Here is a 15003-nt window from a genome sequence, read left to right as displayed (position 1 = left end):
TCCCTTCACCGAATACAGTCATGCCATTTGATCCATAACATCAACGCCACATTTAGTCATGTTGAAAGTCGCCATCAAACGCAACACAATATTTTCAGACAACCATTGACCAGCCGACCTGCTTTCATCTTTCCCTAGATAGGGAATTGCGTTCAGCATATATTTTGTATCAACATCAGTGGCCACCCAGAACTTAATCCCAAATTTATTGGGTTTATTGGCCTATATATATATATATATATATATATATATATATATATATATTATATGTACTGAGTGAAACGACAGCAAGCTTTGACACATTTCTGTGTCAGCATGTCCAGTACTTGCTTTGGGGTGTATAGCATTCTGCGTGCCATTTTTATAATGCACTATGCAACCGTTCAAATGCCCAAACACGTAAACTGTTTTGCTGTTCAATCGCCCAAACCAAGCATTGCCTTATGAATGCCATTGTGAAGAAAGTGGTCATAACAAAACCGCCCATGCTATCATCTCAGTTTTACATCACGCACAAATGTATGCATTTATATATGTAACTTGCATTGTAATTCATTCATTTGTAATGCCAGTTTGTCAACAACGCTTAAAAGCAGCCATACATAATGTATGCATTTGCATAAGTGTTAGCCAACAGCTAGCCCTGGCAAAGAGGGATTATACCTCTGAGATATTTCCTTTGAGATATTGACTTGATAAGTAGGTTATCATTCGCAGAATTCCTACAAACTACTAAAGCATTTATTAGGCAAAGCAAGACTCACTCAGTTTGAAAACAACAAACTTGTATATAGTATATATTAAATAGTATTAATAAATTATATATTTTAAGACTTTGGAAAGTGAAACACGGACGAATTCCATTTTTTCTTTACACACACTCAGTTTGAACTTTGTGATTAATTTTGTTTTGATCTTTATTTATTTATACAAAATATTAAATGACATACGAATTTTTGCGACACCCACTGGCAGAAAAGATCACAGTCTTGAAGTGTAGGCGATGACGGCAATATTACAGAGATACAAGTGAAATCGATTTAAACTAGCCTGTACAGGCTTTCTTTTAACAATGTAATAATGCTAGTTTATTAAAAGGACAATTGTCAGGAATGTCACCTGATTGCGCCTCGCACTCAGCTGTTCCCCATCTCCACGCCCACATTCCCAACATATTTAAGCACTTCCGTCCCACTTCCTCGACGCGAAGTATTGCCGACTATGTTGCATACCAAGCGTTATACCCCAGTGTTGTTTTCTCTGTGTACCGACCTCTGCCTGTTTCCTAGACCTCATTTTCTGCATAGCCCACGGTTACCTCACGGACTCTGCCTACCCGTTACGACCTCGGACTGAGTCGACCACTGCAACGTAGTGACAAGAGTTACTCTTTATACCACCGTAGCTCTCTCGTATGCTTCTACCACTGTGCCTGTCTTTCTGAATAAAGGCCTTGAGCTTTTGCATAAGGATCCCTCTCCGTGTCTTTCAATCGTAACAACAATTCTGGGAAAAGTCATGAAAGGACGGTTCTGAAATTGGATCCAGTGCAAAGATTAGAGGTGTCTTCAACTAAGGATTTTCATAGTCAAATCCTGATTTTTTTTTTCCTTTCTCTCTCTCATAGGATTTTTGTAAAGCATCCTTGGGTACTAGAAAGGTGCTATATAAGTTTAACTTATTATTATTTATTATTGATTCGTCAGATTTTCCCTTTAGTCGACTAATAGTCGAATCGGGTTTTTTTTTTCTAGAGTGCCTTAAATGGGATCCCGTTCTCATTCAGGACTTTTTTCCACTTCAAAGTAAAAACCTAAAACACTCAGATAAATGAATAAACATGGTAAGTTGGCTTTATTCAGCTTTTATTTATTTATTTATTATTTTTTTTTATGAAACGTTAGTGAACATTAACAAAAAAATGTCACCATCAGTGCACAGTGCACATATCGAACTGTCAGACAGGCACTGTGCAAAATGTCCAAAATATTTTAAATAAAATATGCCTACCTGAAAATATAAAAATTATTGCCACACAACAGCAAAAAAATTATAAGTAAAGGTTCAAGGGTTTAAAAAGCAAACAACAACAAAAAAATGTTTATAGGCCTACTTGCTGAGACTCTTTAAATGGTATGCCATGTTGGTTGTTGTCGTGTGAAATGAAAGACATTGATGACATAACTTGCACTTTACTTTGTTTGATTCATCTTTATCTTTTTCAAAATACTCCCACACTTTTGAAGTTTTTTTAGTAGCCACTATAATCTCGGCAGATGCTGACTATCCTGTAGCGCAGGGGTACTCAACTGGCGGACCGCGGTCCGGATCCGGACCCGAACGCAGTCCTGTCCGGACCCAATCTCATTCCTGATTAACTGGATACGGACCAAAACAAAACCGGAGCATTTATTTCAGGGCTATTGAACAAACACTCCGTCACGAGTGTACGTTTGCCACCCCGTTCAACAACTTACGTTTCGCGCGGCGAAAATGACGTAATCGCTGTGGCTCCGCGTGTGCGCGAGTGCCTCGCGCGCTGTCGGTTCGCGAGGTCGTGCACCTCCCGAATTTTGTAACTTCGCGCGCGCCGCGCTTCAGCGCAATGAACAAAGTCACGTTTTCAGGGTTCATACACCTTTATAAGGTGGAGTTCAAGCACTTGTACGTCACTTTCAAGATCCATTTCAATATTTCCCAGCATGTTAAACATAATTAAGTTAAATATTTATACATATACTGGAAATAATTTGCTTTTTATCACATTATTTAATGGTTGTTTATTTTAAAAACGCCCAATCTTCACGTCTTCACGTTCTCATGTTTCGTCCTGGAATTACAAGAGGCTCGTATTTGTTAACCTAATACAAGAGAACTATTCAGTCAGACAGATTTGTTGTGAAACCAAGTAGTTACAATTTCAAGCATTTTAAAGTACTTTAACCTAAATTCCAGCACTTTTCAAACCTGAAACACATAGCAACATTAAAATTGGTCAGGTAAATGTTCATTCCACTGTTTTGAGGGGTGTTTCTACCACATATCGTTTTGGACAAAACACCACAACCCCCCCCCCCCCCCCCCCCCCCCCAAATTTAGTTGAGTACGCCTGCTGTAGCGTGTTCAGCTCCGCTCATTTGGATTGTGCAACTGCAGGGTGTGAGTTATTAATGTGTAGTAAGGAAGATGCCTATCGTTAATGCGCATACATCATTTTAAAATATTTATTACCTGATATTAGGATAATTTTATTTGACAAAAGGCTATATATAACGAAAACGAAGACATTTCATGTAACAACCAATGCTTAGCAGCATCCTTGGGCACCCCCATGCAGTTAGAATGGTACATTCGACTATGACGTTCATAGTCGATTAGGGGGTATAGTCGACTATAGTCGAATCAGGGACTATTGCAGGTCACCCCTAGCAAAGATATATTTTTTTGTGCTGTTGCGGTCAAATGACCGGCGCTCCGCGCTTATAAGTAGATCGAACAGACACGGCGCTTCTAGTAAGACGTCACAGCGGTCAAATGACCGGCGCTTGGTGCTTCTAGTTTAAAGGACGATGGCAACGTTTTTCAAATCTTCTATTGTCCAATTTTGGTGAGCCTGTGCGAATTGTAGCCTCGGTGAGGTAGACCCGGTGTGGTTGTCTGCTGCTGTAGCCCATCTGCCTCAAGGTTCGATGTGTTGTGCGTTCAGAGATGCTCTTCTGCATGCCTCGGTTGTAACGACTGGTTATTTGAGTTACCGTTGCCGTTATATTAGCATGAACCAGTCTGGCCATTCTCCTCTGATCTGTGGCATCAATAAGGCATTTGCACCCACAGAACTGCCGCTCACTGGATATTTTCTCTTTTTCAGACCATTCTCTAGAGATGGTAAACCCTGGAGATGGTTGTGTGGTTGAAATACTCAGACCAACCCGTCTGGCACCAACAACCATGTCGCGATTAAAAGTCATTTAATTCCGATTCCGATGCTCACTTTGAACTGCAGAACTCAAAAAATTTAGAACTGCATGAAGAAAAAAAAGGATGACTTCAAATTCTCTTCTTCTAAATTCCGATAAGACTGAGGTGCTACTGCTTGGACCCAAAGCTGCAAAAGCCATTTGTCTTTTATTCCTCTTAACCTAAATGGTCCTTTAGTACCACCTTAATCAAGTTAAATTTTGATTTTGCTATTTTAGTTGGATGCTCTAAAAAGTTCCTAAACAAACTCCGACTCGTACAAAATGCAGCATCCACAGTCCTAACTAGGGCTAGAAAATTTGATATCAATATGTGTTCACATGTTTGTAGTTACCCAAAGACAACATGTACTGTATCTGTAAGGAAGCATGCCTTTACTTTGTAAAATTAGTACTAGTATGTAGCTCTTAAATGTTAATCCTCCTTTTGTCCAGTAAGACATTCAGGAGACTAGAAGAACTTTACTAATCCTGTCAAAAAAGTAGCTCCAACTGTGCAAACTTGTATATTCACACGTGGCCTTAAAATAAAACTCCAAAATATTCGTGATTAATGTTGGTCATGTTTAATATGAAGCTTATGTACATGATGGATTGTTGCCTTAGAAATGTCCAGCAGCTGAAAATATTATCCATTGCTCTGGAGCTAAAGACCACTGTGAAAAGGAGTTCAGTTTACAATCCTTACAAATGACTTTACCAAACTGTGGCACATATGGTGTGTCCGTATTCAAACACTGTCCAGTAGAGTTCACACAATCATTGTTTTCTACAAATTTGTCAAACATTTTTATATTATTATTATTCTTTTTTAATGTGAAAACAGATTAACTCTCGAAGAACCTGGATAAAATATTTTACCTGTTATAATAATCCAAAAGGCCTTTCTAAACCATTTGTAGAAGAGAGCATACACAATAGGGTTGCAGGTTGAATTTAAATATCCAACCCAAACAAGCATATCAAACAGTAAAGGGGGTATTGAGTATCCAATGAAAGGATCGATGACATTACAGATGAAAAAAGGTGTCCAGAGTGAAAGGAACACCCCCATAATCACAGACAGAGTCTTTGTGGCTTTTCTCTGCTCTTTGCTTATTACTGGCTGTGTGCTACTCTTACATTTTATATGCTGAATAGATTTTGCTTGCTTTCGTGCAACATGGAATATTTTAGTGTATATACTGAGCATCACAAGACCAGGAAAGTAGAAAGCAAGGAGAGAGGTAAATAAAGTGCACATTGCATTATGGAACACACCGGCTTCACACACCATATTCTCACTGAAGAAATCCACACTGTCCAGGACATTAAGTTCCAGGAATATTATACCAAACCCACCTACAACAGAGACACTCCAGCAGATGGAAATCATGACCAGTGTGACAAAAGTGGTGATTTTACTTTGGTATAGCAGGGGTCTACACACAGCATAGTATCGGTCAATCGATATGAAACTAAGATTTAATATTGACGCAGTACATAAAGTGACATCAACACTGCTGTGTATTTTACAGAACAATTTCCCCAAATACCAGCAGGTTTCCACAGAGCGTATCATACTAGGAGGCATCACAAGTGCCCCCAGCAGGAGATCTGTCACAGCCAGAGAGAGAACGAGGAAGTTTGTTGGCATGTGTAGCTGCTTAAAATGAACGATGGTCAGGATGACAAAAAGGTTCCCAAACACTGTTAAAATTACAACTGAACCAAAGAACAAGTACAATGGAACTCTCACAAACAGTGGATAAACAAACTTGGAACAAGACCCATTTAAAGATTCACAACACATAGGGGTGATGTTCACTATTGGGGATGAATTCATTCTGATGTCAAGATGTTGCTGAAAGAAAAATACCTGCAAATTAAATAATTTCTTTTACCAAACAGGTCAGTACAGTTAAGACCACCAGTAGCATAAAATCTGTGAACACCATATAATTGGTATAGTGACAGAAATTATGTCTCTGAAATCTGAAAGATCTGCAACATTTAACAGATCGACCCAGTCTGTAAACCAGTGGACGTCTTTTCAATCTGACCCCAATTCATCCACTAAGTGATATCCTAGACCAGAGTCATCCTTTGTGTATTTATACTGTAAACACACCATTATAGTTACAACGCCAGTGACACTTCTGCTATCTCCCTGTGGAGTTCACCAGTAACAGAGCCCAGTAGCGAACCGTGACCATTATACCTGGGCCCGCTCCCATCCCCCGAAAAAAATTAGTTTCCTCTAATTAACTGCAATAAAAAAAATTTTAAACGACAGTTCAGCTTTAGAAACGCAATAAACAATAATATCTGTACTAGATAACTTCTTAAGCAAAATAAGGTTCCAAACAAAATAAGGTTCACAGCTCCGTGTTCCTCGGAAGCGGAATATGTAAACAACGCGCACAAGGACATCAAAGGAATTAATCGAAACTAGCTAGCGGTGGTACGCTAACGACAGCTAGCGTCGCCACAGCGGGCAGAAATTATCATACAGTTAGTTAAACCCGCCCATTAAGAGGGAAGATATGATTGGTCAATTTTACTGTCATTTGAAACTGGTATTGCGTTGAATTATAACGGCCTGGCCCTCTGTAAAGGAACAGCAGGCATCACAGTCCTATTAGGGGGAGACACAGGCTCACAGGCTTCCGCTTAACCCCTCACATTCCAACACAGATTGAATAGACACGGTTGAATAATTTATTTGCTTATATTTCTGTAATTGTTTAGATGTCGATTGTCAAACAGTAAGTAGATAAAAAAATTGGATAAATTATATTATATTTATGTTTTAAGAATATTTTAGGCCCTCTGAGAGGGCGTAGAGGGCCCTGACGGTTCCCCACTGGTACACAGTGTACAGAGTTGTGTATATATATAGTAAAGTGCTGAGTATAGCAGTAAACTGAGGTGCAGACTGAATTAGATAATAAGTTAAGCTGAATTAAAATAAGGCATATAAATGTGGGAACAGGATAATTTCTGGCAGGGGCAATAAGTACAGTGTATTCTTATGAACCATCACCAGATAATAAAGTGCAGTACAGGTGGTGAACAGGGTGAGAGGGACGAGCTGGATGCTGTATCCTGTATGTGGTAGTATTCAGCTGTTCATGAGTGTGATGGCAAGTGGGAAGAAGCTTCTCTTTAGTCTGGTGGTCTTAGTCTTCAGTTGTCTAAAACGCCGTCCTGAGGAAAGACGCTGGAACAGGTGGTGTCCAGGGTGCGAAGCATCAGACACAATGTTCTGTGGCCGCTTCCTGGTTCTGGAGGTGTGTTGATCTGGCAGAGTGGGTAGTGATACACCGATGGTCCTCTCTGCAGACCTGATGATGCGCTGCAGTCGGTGGGTGTCATGTTTGGTAGCTGAGCTGCCCCACACTGTGATGGATGCAGTGAGGACAGACTCAATGGTGGCGGTGTAGAACTGCACCATCAGCTCCTGGGGCAGGTTGAACTTCCTCAGCTGACGCAGGAAGTACAGTCTCTGTTGAGCTTTCTTGATGATGGAGCTGATGTGGTAGTCCCATTTCAGGTCCTTGGAGATTGTTGTGCCAAGGAACTTGTAGGAGTCCACAGCCATTACAGTGCTGTCCAGGATGGTGAGTGCTGGAAGGGTTGGGGGGCTTCTCCTGAAGTCCACTCTCATCTCCAGTGTTTTTGCTGTGTTCAGCTCCAGGTTGTTGTATTTGCTACAGAGGACCACATGCTCAACAGCCCATCTGTAAGCAGACTCATCGCTGTCCCGGATGAGACCAATGACCGTCAAGTCATCTGCAAACTTCAGGATTTTGACTGAGGGGTCTGTGGAGGTACACTTGTTTATGTAGAGTGAGAAGAGCAGAGGGGAGAGAACACAACCTTGTGGAGCTCCTGTGCTGGTGGTCCTGGTTCCTGAGGTGATCTTTCCCAGCCTCACCTGCTGCTCTCTGCTAGTGAGGAAGCTGGTGATCCATTGGCAGGTGGAGGCTGGCACACTGAGTTGGGTTAGTTTGGTGTGTAGATGTCTGGAGATGATCGTATTGAACGCAGAGCTGAAGTCCAAGAACAGAACTCTTGCGTATGTACTTGGATGGTCAAGGTGCTGGAGGATGTGATGAAGACCCATGTTCACTGCATCGTCCACCGACCTGTTGGCTCGATAAGCGAACTGCAGGGGGTCTAGCTGGGGGTTGGTGATCTCCTTCAAGTGAGTGAGAACCAGCCTCTCGAAGGATTTCATGACCACAGAGGTCAGTGCAACCGGTCTGTAATCGTTCAGCACTTACACACACTAGTGATGAATTTTTAAACTTGTTTAATAATAAAATAGATAATATCCGACTACAGAGTCATAATACATCACAGCCTAACCTCCAATCTAACCCCAGTAGTATAGGTATTAGTAACTACACATCCGAAAATATTACTGAGCTAAATGGCTTCGATCCCATATCGCAAAAAAAGCTCACAACACTAATTAATTCGTCTAAGTCTACATCAAGTATAATCGACCCAGTTCCAACCTGTCTATTCAAAGACCTACGCCCAGCTATTGCAGGGCCCTTAACTCTTCCCTTAACCTAGGATATGTACCCAAACAATTAAAATGCGCCATAATTAGACCCTTGATTAAAAAACAGAATCTCGATCCACAGATTTTAGCCAACTATAGACCAATTTCTAATCTCCCATTTATCTCTAAAATTCTAGAAAAAGCAGTTTCCAATCAGTTAAACCATTATCTCCAATCAAATAGTATCCATGAAAAGTTCCAACCAGGATTTAGACCGAACCACAGCACTGAAACAGCTTTAATCAGGGTAGTGAATGATTTACTTATATCGTCCGATAATGGGCTCGTCTCGTTCCTTATACTGTTAGATCTTAGTGCAGCTTTTGATACTGTAGACCACAACATTTTGCTGGATCAACTAGAAAACACGGTAGGTATTAAAGGAGTTGCACTCTCCTGGTTTAGATCTTATTTGACAGACCGCTTCCAATGTGTAAATGTTAATAATAAAATGTCTAAATCTGTGCAGGTTAAATATGGTGTCACACAAGGGACAGTCCTAGGACCACTTCTATTTACACTTTACATGCTACTCTTAGGCGAGATTATGCATAAGCACGACATCAGTTTCCACTCCTACGCAGACGACACCCAACTATATTTATCGGCAAAACCCAATGATTTAGGTGTAAACTGTAAAATCGAGAAGTGTGTAGAAGAGATAAAACATTGGATGGCGTGTAACTTTCTAGCACTAAATCCGGATAAAACAGAGCTAATAATAATTGGGTCTAAGGCAGCCAGAGACAAGATACGTAATGTAGCATTGAATCGACATACTTTTACTATAACCCCCAGCGCAGAGGTAAAAAACTTGGGCGTCACAATAGACCCAGATCTCTCGTTCGATACACACATTAATAATATAACTAGGGTTGCATTCTTTCACTTACGCAACATTGCCAAAATTAGAAACATATTAAATACTAGTGATGCAGAAAAACTAATACATGCATTCATATCCTCTCGTCTAGATTATTGCAATAGTCTTCTAGCATGATGTTCTGGTAAATCGATAAACAAACTCCAGCTGGTCCAGAACGCATCAGCACGAGTTCTAACAAAAACTAAAAAATTTGATCACATTAGTCCCGTACAATCGTCATTACACTGGCTGCCAATTAGATTCCGTATTGACTACAAAATACTTTTATTAACATATAAAACACTGCATGGCCTAGCTCCAGAGTATCTTAGTGAACTTATTGATCATTACAATCCAGCACGTTTACTTTGTTCGCAGGGTTATTAACTGTTCCTAGGATCACAGCAGGTGGAAGAGCCTTTTCTTTTAAAGCTCCACAACTGTGGAATAATCTTCCTGCCTCTATTCGGGACTCAGACACGGTCTCAATGTTTAAATCTCGACTAAAGACTTATCTGTATACTTTGGCCTTTGAATAATCTGTTACATATTTACCACATCACATATCTTTCTTCTCCGAGGTTCAGCTGGGGAGAAACACTGCAGTCGGAGCCTACAATATCAGTATCATCGCCCCGACACGGAATGAAAACCTGGCGTTCAACACAAGACATTTACATTGACAATATCAACACCCAGAACTTTCATTCTAGTTACCTTATACTTAGTCTGATTGTGTGATTTGTGTGTGACTTGTGTATTCGTCTGTATAGTTTGGTTTTGTGTAATTGGTGTGTTAACGGGCCACCCAATGGGGGATGGGTTCCCTTTTGAGTCTTGGTCCTCCCAAGGTTTCTTCCTAATCCCCACCATCATAGGGCGTTTTTCCTTGCCACTGTCGCCTCTGGCTTGCTCATTAGGGATTTGGACCCATACGATTGTTAAACTTGTATATCCTGTAAAGCTGCTTTGAGACAACATGTGTTGTGAAAAGCGCTATACAAATAAATTTGATTTGATTTACATTTACGGCATACGCCCTTATGCAGAGCGACTTACATTTTTATCTCATTTTTTTTTATACAAGTGAGCTATTGAGGGTTAAGGGCCTTGCTCAGGGGCACCTCAGTCATGGCCTCAGGTCTGGGGATTGAACCCACGACCCTCCGGTCACAAGACCAGCTCCCTAACCACCACGCCATGACTGCCCATGATTTGATTAAATATTAATCCTCCTTTTGCGATACAAAGGAACATTGTTTTTAACATGTGCTCTGCTTCATACCGATGTTTTGTGGGTGCAGATCAGCTGCTAATATGGCTGAAAAGTGTTCAGCAAAGGAACTCAAATGTTGTGCTTCTAGAAATGTACTAATCACCAGCTCATAATGCAAGGCTTTTAGACTACAATTTGAACTGTCTTTGTCAGCTAATATTTAGACTCCTGCCATTCTAACTTTTTTCATCAAAAATCTGGGCATCGTCAACGCTTCTTAAATTTTCTTCAGATGTTATAGCCGGTTAAAATTTTTCTACAGGTGGACAGATCCACTGATCGAGGTTAGGGAAAAAGCAAAAGGTTTAGACCTGCATGCTTCTATTGCATGTGTCATAATAGGTGAAAAAAAAAACAGACTTCAGTGTGCAGAATGGTGTGCGGAGTGTGGCAATGTTATATGCTATATGTTCTATAGATGTGCTAAATACTAACTTTTTCAGTTTTCCTCTGTGTAAGTGGTTTTATGCATATCAAATACTTAGAGAGGAGAAAAATTAAATGAGAAACCCATTTATGTTAAAATCCCATTCAGGAAAGACATTCAGGAGAGTAGAAGAGCTTAATCTTCTTACAAATCTTGTTATAAAGCTATAACTGTGCAAACTTCAGCAGAGATTGCCTGCACAATCTTGATTCAAACCAGCCATATCACATTTTCATTCCTTATAACACCCCAAATCCCAGAGGTAGCTAATCACAGCATATATGACAGGGTATAATTTTGCTTTATCTTCACCTTGTGCTGAACACTCAGATACAGCTTGTACATTTAGACTTTTTATTCATATGAGGCCTTAAAGTGAAACTCCAAAATATTAGTGATTAATGTTGGTCATGTTTAATATGAAGATTATATACATGATGGATTGTTGCCTTAGATACTTTCTGCAGGTGAATGTGAAAATCCCATTGCTCTGGGATGGCAACCTCTGGAGCTAAAGACCACTGTGAAAAGGAGTTCAGCTTACAATCCTTACAGATGACTTTACAAAACTGTGGAACGTGGTCTATCCGTACTCAAACACTTTCCTGCAGAGTGCACACCATCATTAATTTCTGCAAAAGTATGTAAAACATTTTTCTATTATTATATTTCTCTTTTAATGTGAAAACAGATTAACTCTTGAAGAACCTGGATAAAATATTTTACCTGTTATAATCATCCAGAAGGCTTTTCTAAACCATTTGTAGAAGAGAGCATACACAATAGGGTTGCAGGTTGAATTTAAATATCCAACCCAAACAAGCATATCAAACAGTACTGGGGGTATTGAGTATCCCATGAAAGGATCTATGACATTACAGATAAAAAAAGGTGTCCAGAGTGAAAGGAACACCCCCATAATCACAGACAGTGTCTTTGTTGCTTTTCTCTGCTCTTTGCTTATTACTGGCTGTGTGATACTCTTACATTTCATATTCTGAATAGATTTTGCTTGCTTTCGTGCAACATGGAATATTTTAGTGTATATACTGAGCATCACAAGACCAGGAAAGTAGAAAGAAAGCAAAGAAGTAACTGTGGTACACACCGCACTTTGAAACAATGCACAACCACCTTCACACACCACATTCTCATAGTAGAAATCCTCACTGCCTAGGATGTTAAGTTCCAGGAATATTATACCAAATCCGACTATAACGGAGACACTCCAGCAGATGGAAATCATGACCAGTGTGACAAAAGTGGTGATTTTACTTAGGTATAGCAGGGGTCTACACACAGCATAGTATCGGTCAATCGATATGAAACTAAGATTTAATATTGACGCAGTGCATAAAGTGACATCAACACTGCTGTGTATTTTACAGAACAATTTCCCCAAATACCAGCAGGTTTCCACAGAGCGTATCATACTAGGAGGCATCACAAGTGCCCCCAGCAGGAGATCTGTCACAGCCAGAGAGAGAACGAGGTAGTTTGTTGGCATGTGTAGCTGCTTAAAATGAACGATGGTCAGGATGACAAAAAGGTTCCCAAACACTGTTAAAATTACAACTGAACCAAAGAACAAGTACAATGGAACTCTCACAAACAGTGGATAAACAAACTTGGGACAAGATCCATTTAAAGATTCATAACACAAAGGGGTGATGTCCACTGTTGGGGATGAGTTCATTCTGATATAAAGATGCCAATGTGCTCTCTTGTTGAAAGAAAGATACCTCTAAATAATATAACTACGGCCCACTTTTTTCTGCTAACACGTAAATGCAGTTAAGATAACCAAACGTAAACCATGTGAAGACCATAGACTTGTGACAGAAAAAATGTCTCTGAAAGAACCTCGACATGTAATCCAGTAACACATGTACACCAGTGACAGTCTTCTCAATCAATGTCTGACGCCAATTCATCCATTAAGTACTGTTCTGGTCCAGAGTCATTCTTTGTCTATTTATACCCCAAACACACACTAGCCCCAGTGGTCAGAAAAACCCACAACAGGCCATTACTCCCAAACTTATTAGTTCAAAACACTACGTTTCTCTCCCTCAGGCTCTCTACATCTCTCCCCATGGTGTTCACCAGCAGATATGTATAAAGTATTAGAGACCCATAATTAAAAGTACAAGTACTCTATCAAAAAAGTGACTTGAGTAGAAGTTGAAGTGTTCTTTAAAAACTTTACTTAAGTGGAAGTACAGAAGTATTCAGCATTTTTTTGTACTTACGTATTGCAAGTAATTTATTCTAAAATGCACTACTCAAGTACTGAAAGAAACACAAAAAAACAGATAACCTATGTCCTGCTATGTTCTAAGGGTGAACCTACTGCCCTGCGTTTACCCCAGAGACCGTATATATAATGGACGGTACGTCACCGTTGACTCCCATTGTGAATTTTTGAAGCCACCAAGCCGCACGGATGCTGCCATCTTGGATGCGCTTGCACAGTAGATGAAAATTGGAGCCAGAGCATGCGCATTAGAACTGGTAGGCAGGACACCAGTATAGACGGGGTTGCGCATACGGACTGTGCCACCTAGCTAGCTACTACTGAACAAAGATAATGTTTCACTTAACACTAGGACTGCAAACGTTACAAAAATCTTTGCGGGGAAAATCAGCCACCGAGTAGCCCACTTCCCCACTGTGAGGCGATTAGTGCCCTCTGTCTAGCTAATGACATGGTATGCATTTGAAGCGCTGACCCTCGCTCTCCTTTCCAAGGAAAACCAGCTTGACCAGCTCATCTGTAGCTATAGCCCTTTTTACAGCTTCAAGAAGCAATTCAAAAGTTACAACCCGTGAATCTATCTTTCTTTATAGCGCGAAGGTAATTATTCCTATGCTGAATAAGAATCCTTTGGTTTGAATCGCGCTTAGCACAAAACATTCTAACTGAAGTTAATCTTTGCGCTAAATAATAAACAATGTATTTGTAGTTGGCATGTGTTGTGCGATTTTCACTAGGCAAACCAGACACTGACTGCACGGTTAGTTTTATGAGGTTTAATGTAAATGACTTCAACTATATATACATAATTAATCTTGTATGTGTATAATGTATATATATATATATATATATATATATATATATATATATATATATATATATATATATATATATATATATATGGTCTCTGGTGTATAGACACACGTATACACGGTCTATGCTTCATGTACATTTTGTTCAATTCGCTAAACCACGAACTAGCTAGCACATCTGGCTAGCTAACATCTGGCTAGGTAGTCAAATATAAATAGTCAAACTGAATATAAATAGACAAACTGAGCTACTTACCAAAAGAACTGCAAAGAACTTGACCCTAATGGTCTGTTACAACTATTTACTGCAGAACAAGACATTGAGGTGTGGTATAAAGATACTTTTGACGTTTTACAAAATAAACAAAGGTAAAAGGTTTTAATACTACTGTCGAGAGTTTTGATAGTTTTGCTGTTGAGCGCATTCACGTCTGAGCGTCAGGTATTAGATGTCAATCAACGCAGCTATTAACTGTCAATCACCTTATTGCCACACCCCTTTAAGTAACACTTAATAACTTCTATAAAACCTGTTTATTGTAGAGAAATACTAACACAATGGGGTCTTATAGAATTGAAAAAATATAATTGCTCAAAAAATGTATTTTATGTGTAATAAAAATTCTAAGTTTCCGGTCCGTTCATTTACATGGAAATGGGTGGGGTTAAAAGTTTGTACTGCAGCCAGCCACTAGAGGGCAGCTGACTCACGGAGGCTTCACTTTTCACTCGTGTCGTCCAGTCCACTTATATATACGGTCTCTGGTTTACTCTCAATAAATGCCTTTACCCTATAAAAACACTACATTATAAAAATGGGCACATGATTAGTCA

General features: G+C 39.8%; 2 protein-coding genes across 2 annotated transcripts; both read right to left on the bottom strand.

The window, feature by feature from the left end:
- Positions 1 to 4788: 4788 nt before the first annotated feature.
- LOC143522432 (trace amine-associated receptor 1-like) lies at positions 4789 to 5769 on the bottom strand. Its single transcript, XM_077016152.1, has one exon. It carries the CDS (start codon positions 5767 to 5769, stop codon positions 4789 to 4791), a length of 981 nt encoding a protein of 326 aa, XP_076872267.1.
- Positions 5770 to 11776: 6007 nt separating this feature from the next.
- LOC143523619 (trace amine-associated receptor 1-like) lies at positions 11777 to 12796 on the bottom strand. The gene is made up of 2 exons (XM_077018177.1): positions 12271 to 12796; positions 11777 to 12234 (listed from the first exon to the last, which is right to left on the bottom strand). Exons 1-2 carry the CDS (start codon positions 12794 to 12796, stop codon positions 11777 to 11779), a joined length of 984 nt encoding a protein of 327 aa, XP_076874292.1.
- Between the last annotated feature and the right edge of the window lie 2207 nt (positions 12797 to 15003).

The sequence above is a fragment of the Brachyhypopomus gauderio genome, chromosome 9 (assembly GCF_052324685.1).
Source record: "Brachyhypopomus gauderio isolate BG-103 chromosome 9, BGAUD_0.2, whole genome shotgun sequence".
NCBI lineage: Eukaryota > Metazoa > Chordata > Actinopteri > Gymnotiformes > Hypopomidae > Brachyhypopomus > Brachyhypopomus gauderio.
Note: the sequence above shows the minus strand (reverse complement) of the source record. Positions and strands in the feature narration are given on the sequence as shown.

What these genes read in the sequence shown, in the direction of transcription:
- LOC143523619 (XM_077018177.1), bottom strand. Translation starts at nt 12,796, where the DNA reads ATGAACTCATCCCCAACAGTGGACATCACCCCTTTGTGTTATGAATCT. An exon ending in GGAACTTAACATCCTAGGCA is followed by an intron (nt 12,235 to 12,270) that starts GTGAGGATTTCT and finishes TGGTGTGTGAAG; the next exon opens with GTGGTTGTGCATTGTTTCAA.
- LOC143522432 (XM_077016152.1), bottom strand. Translation starts at nt 5,769, where the DNA reads ATGTGTTGTGAATCTTTAAATGGGTCTTGTTCCAAGTTTGTTTATCCA.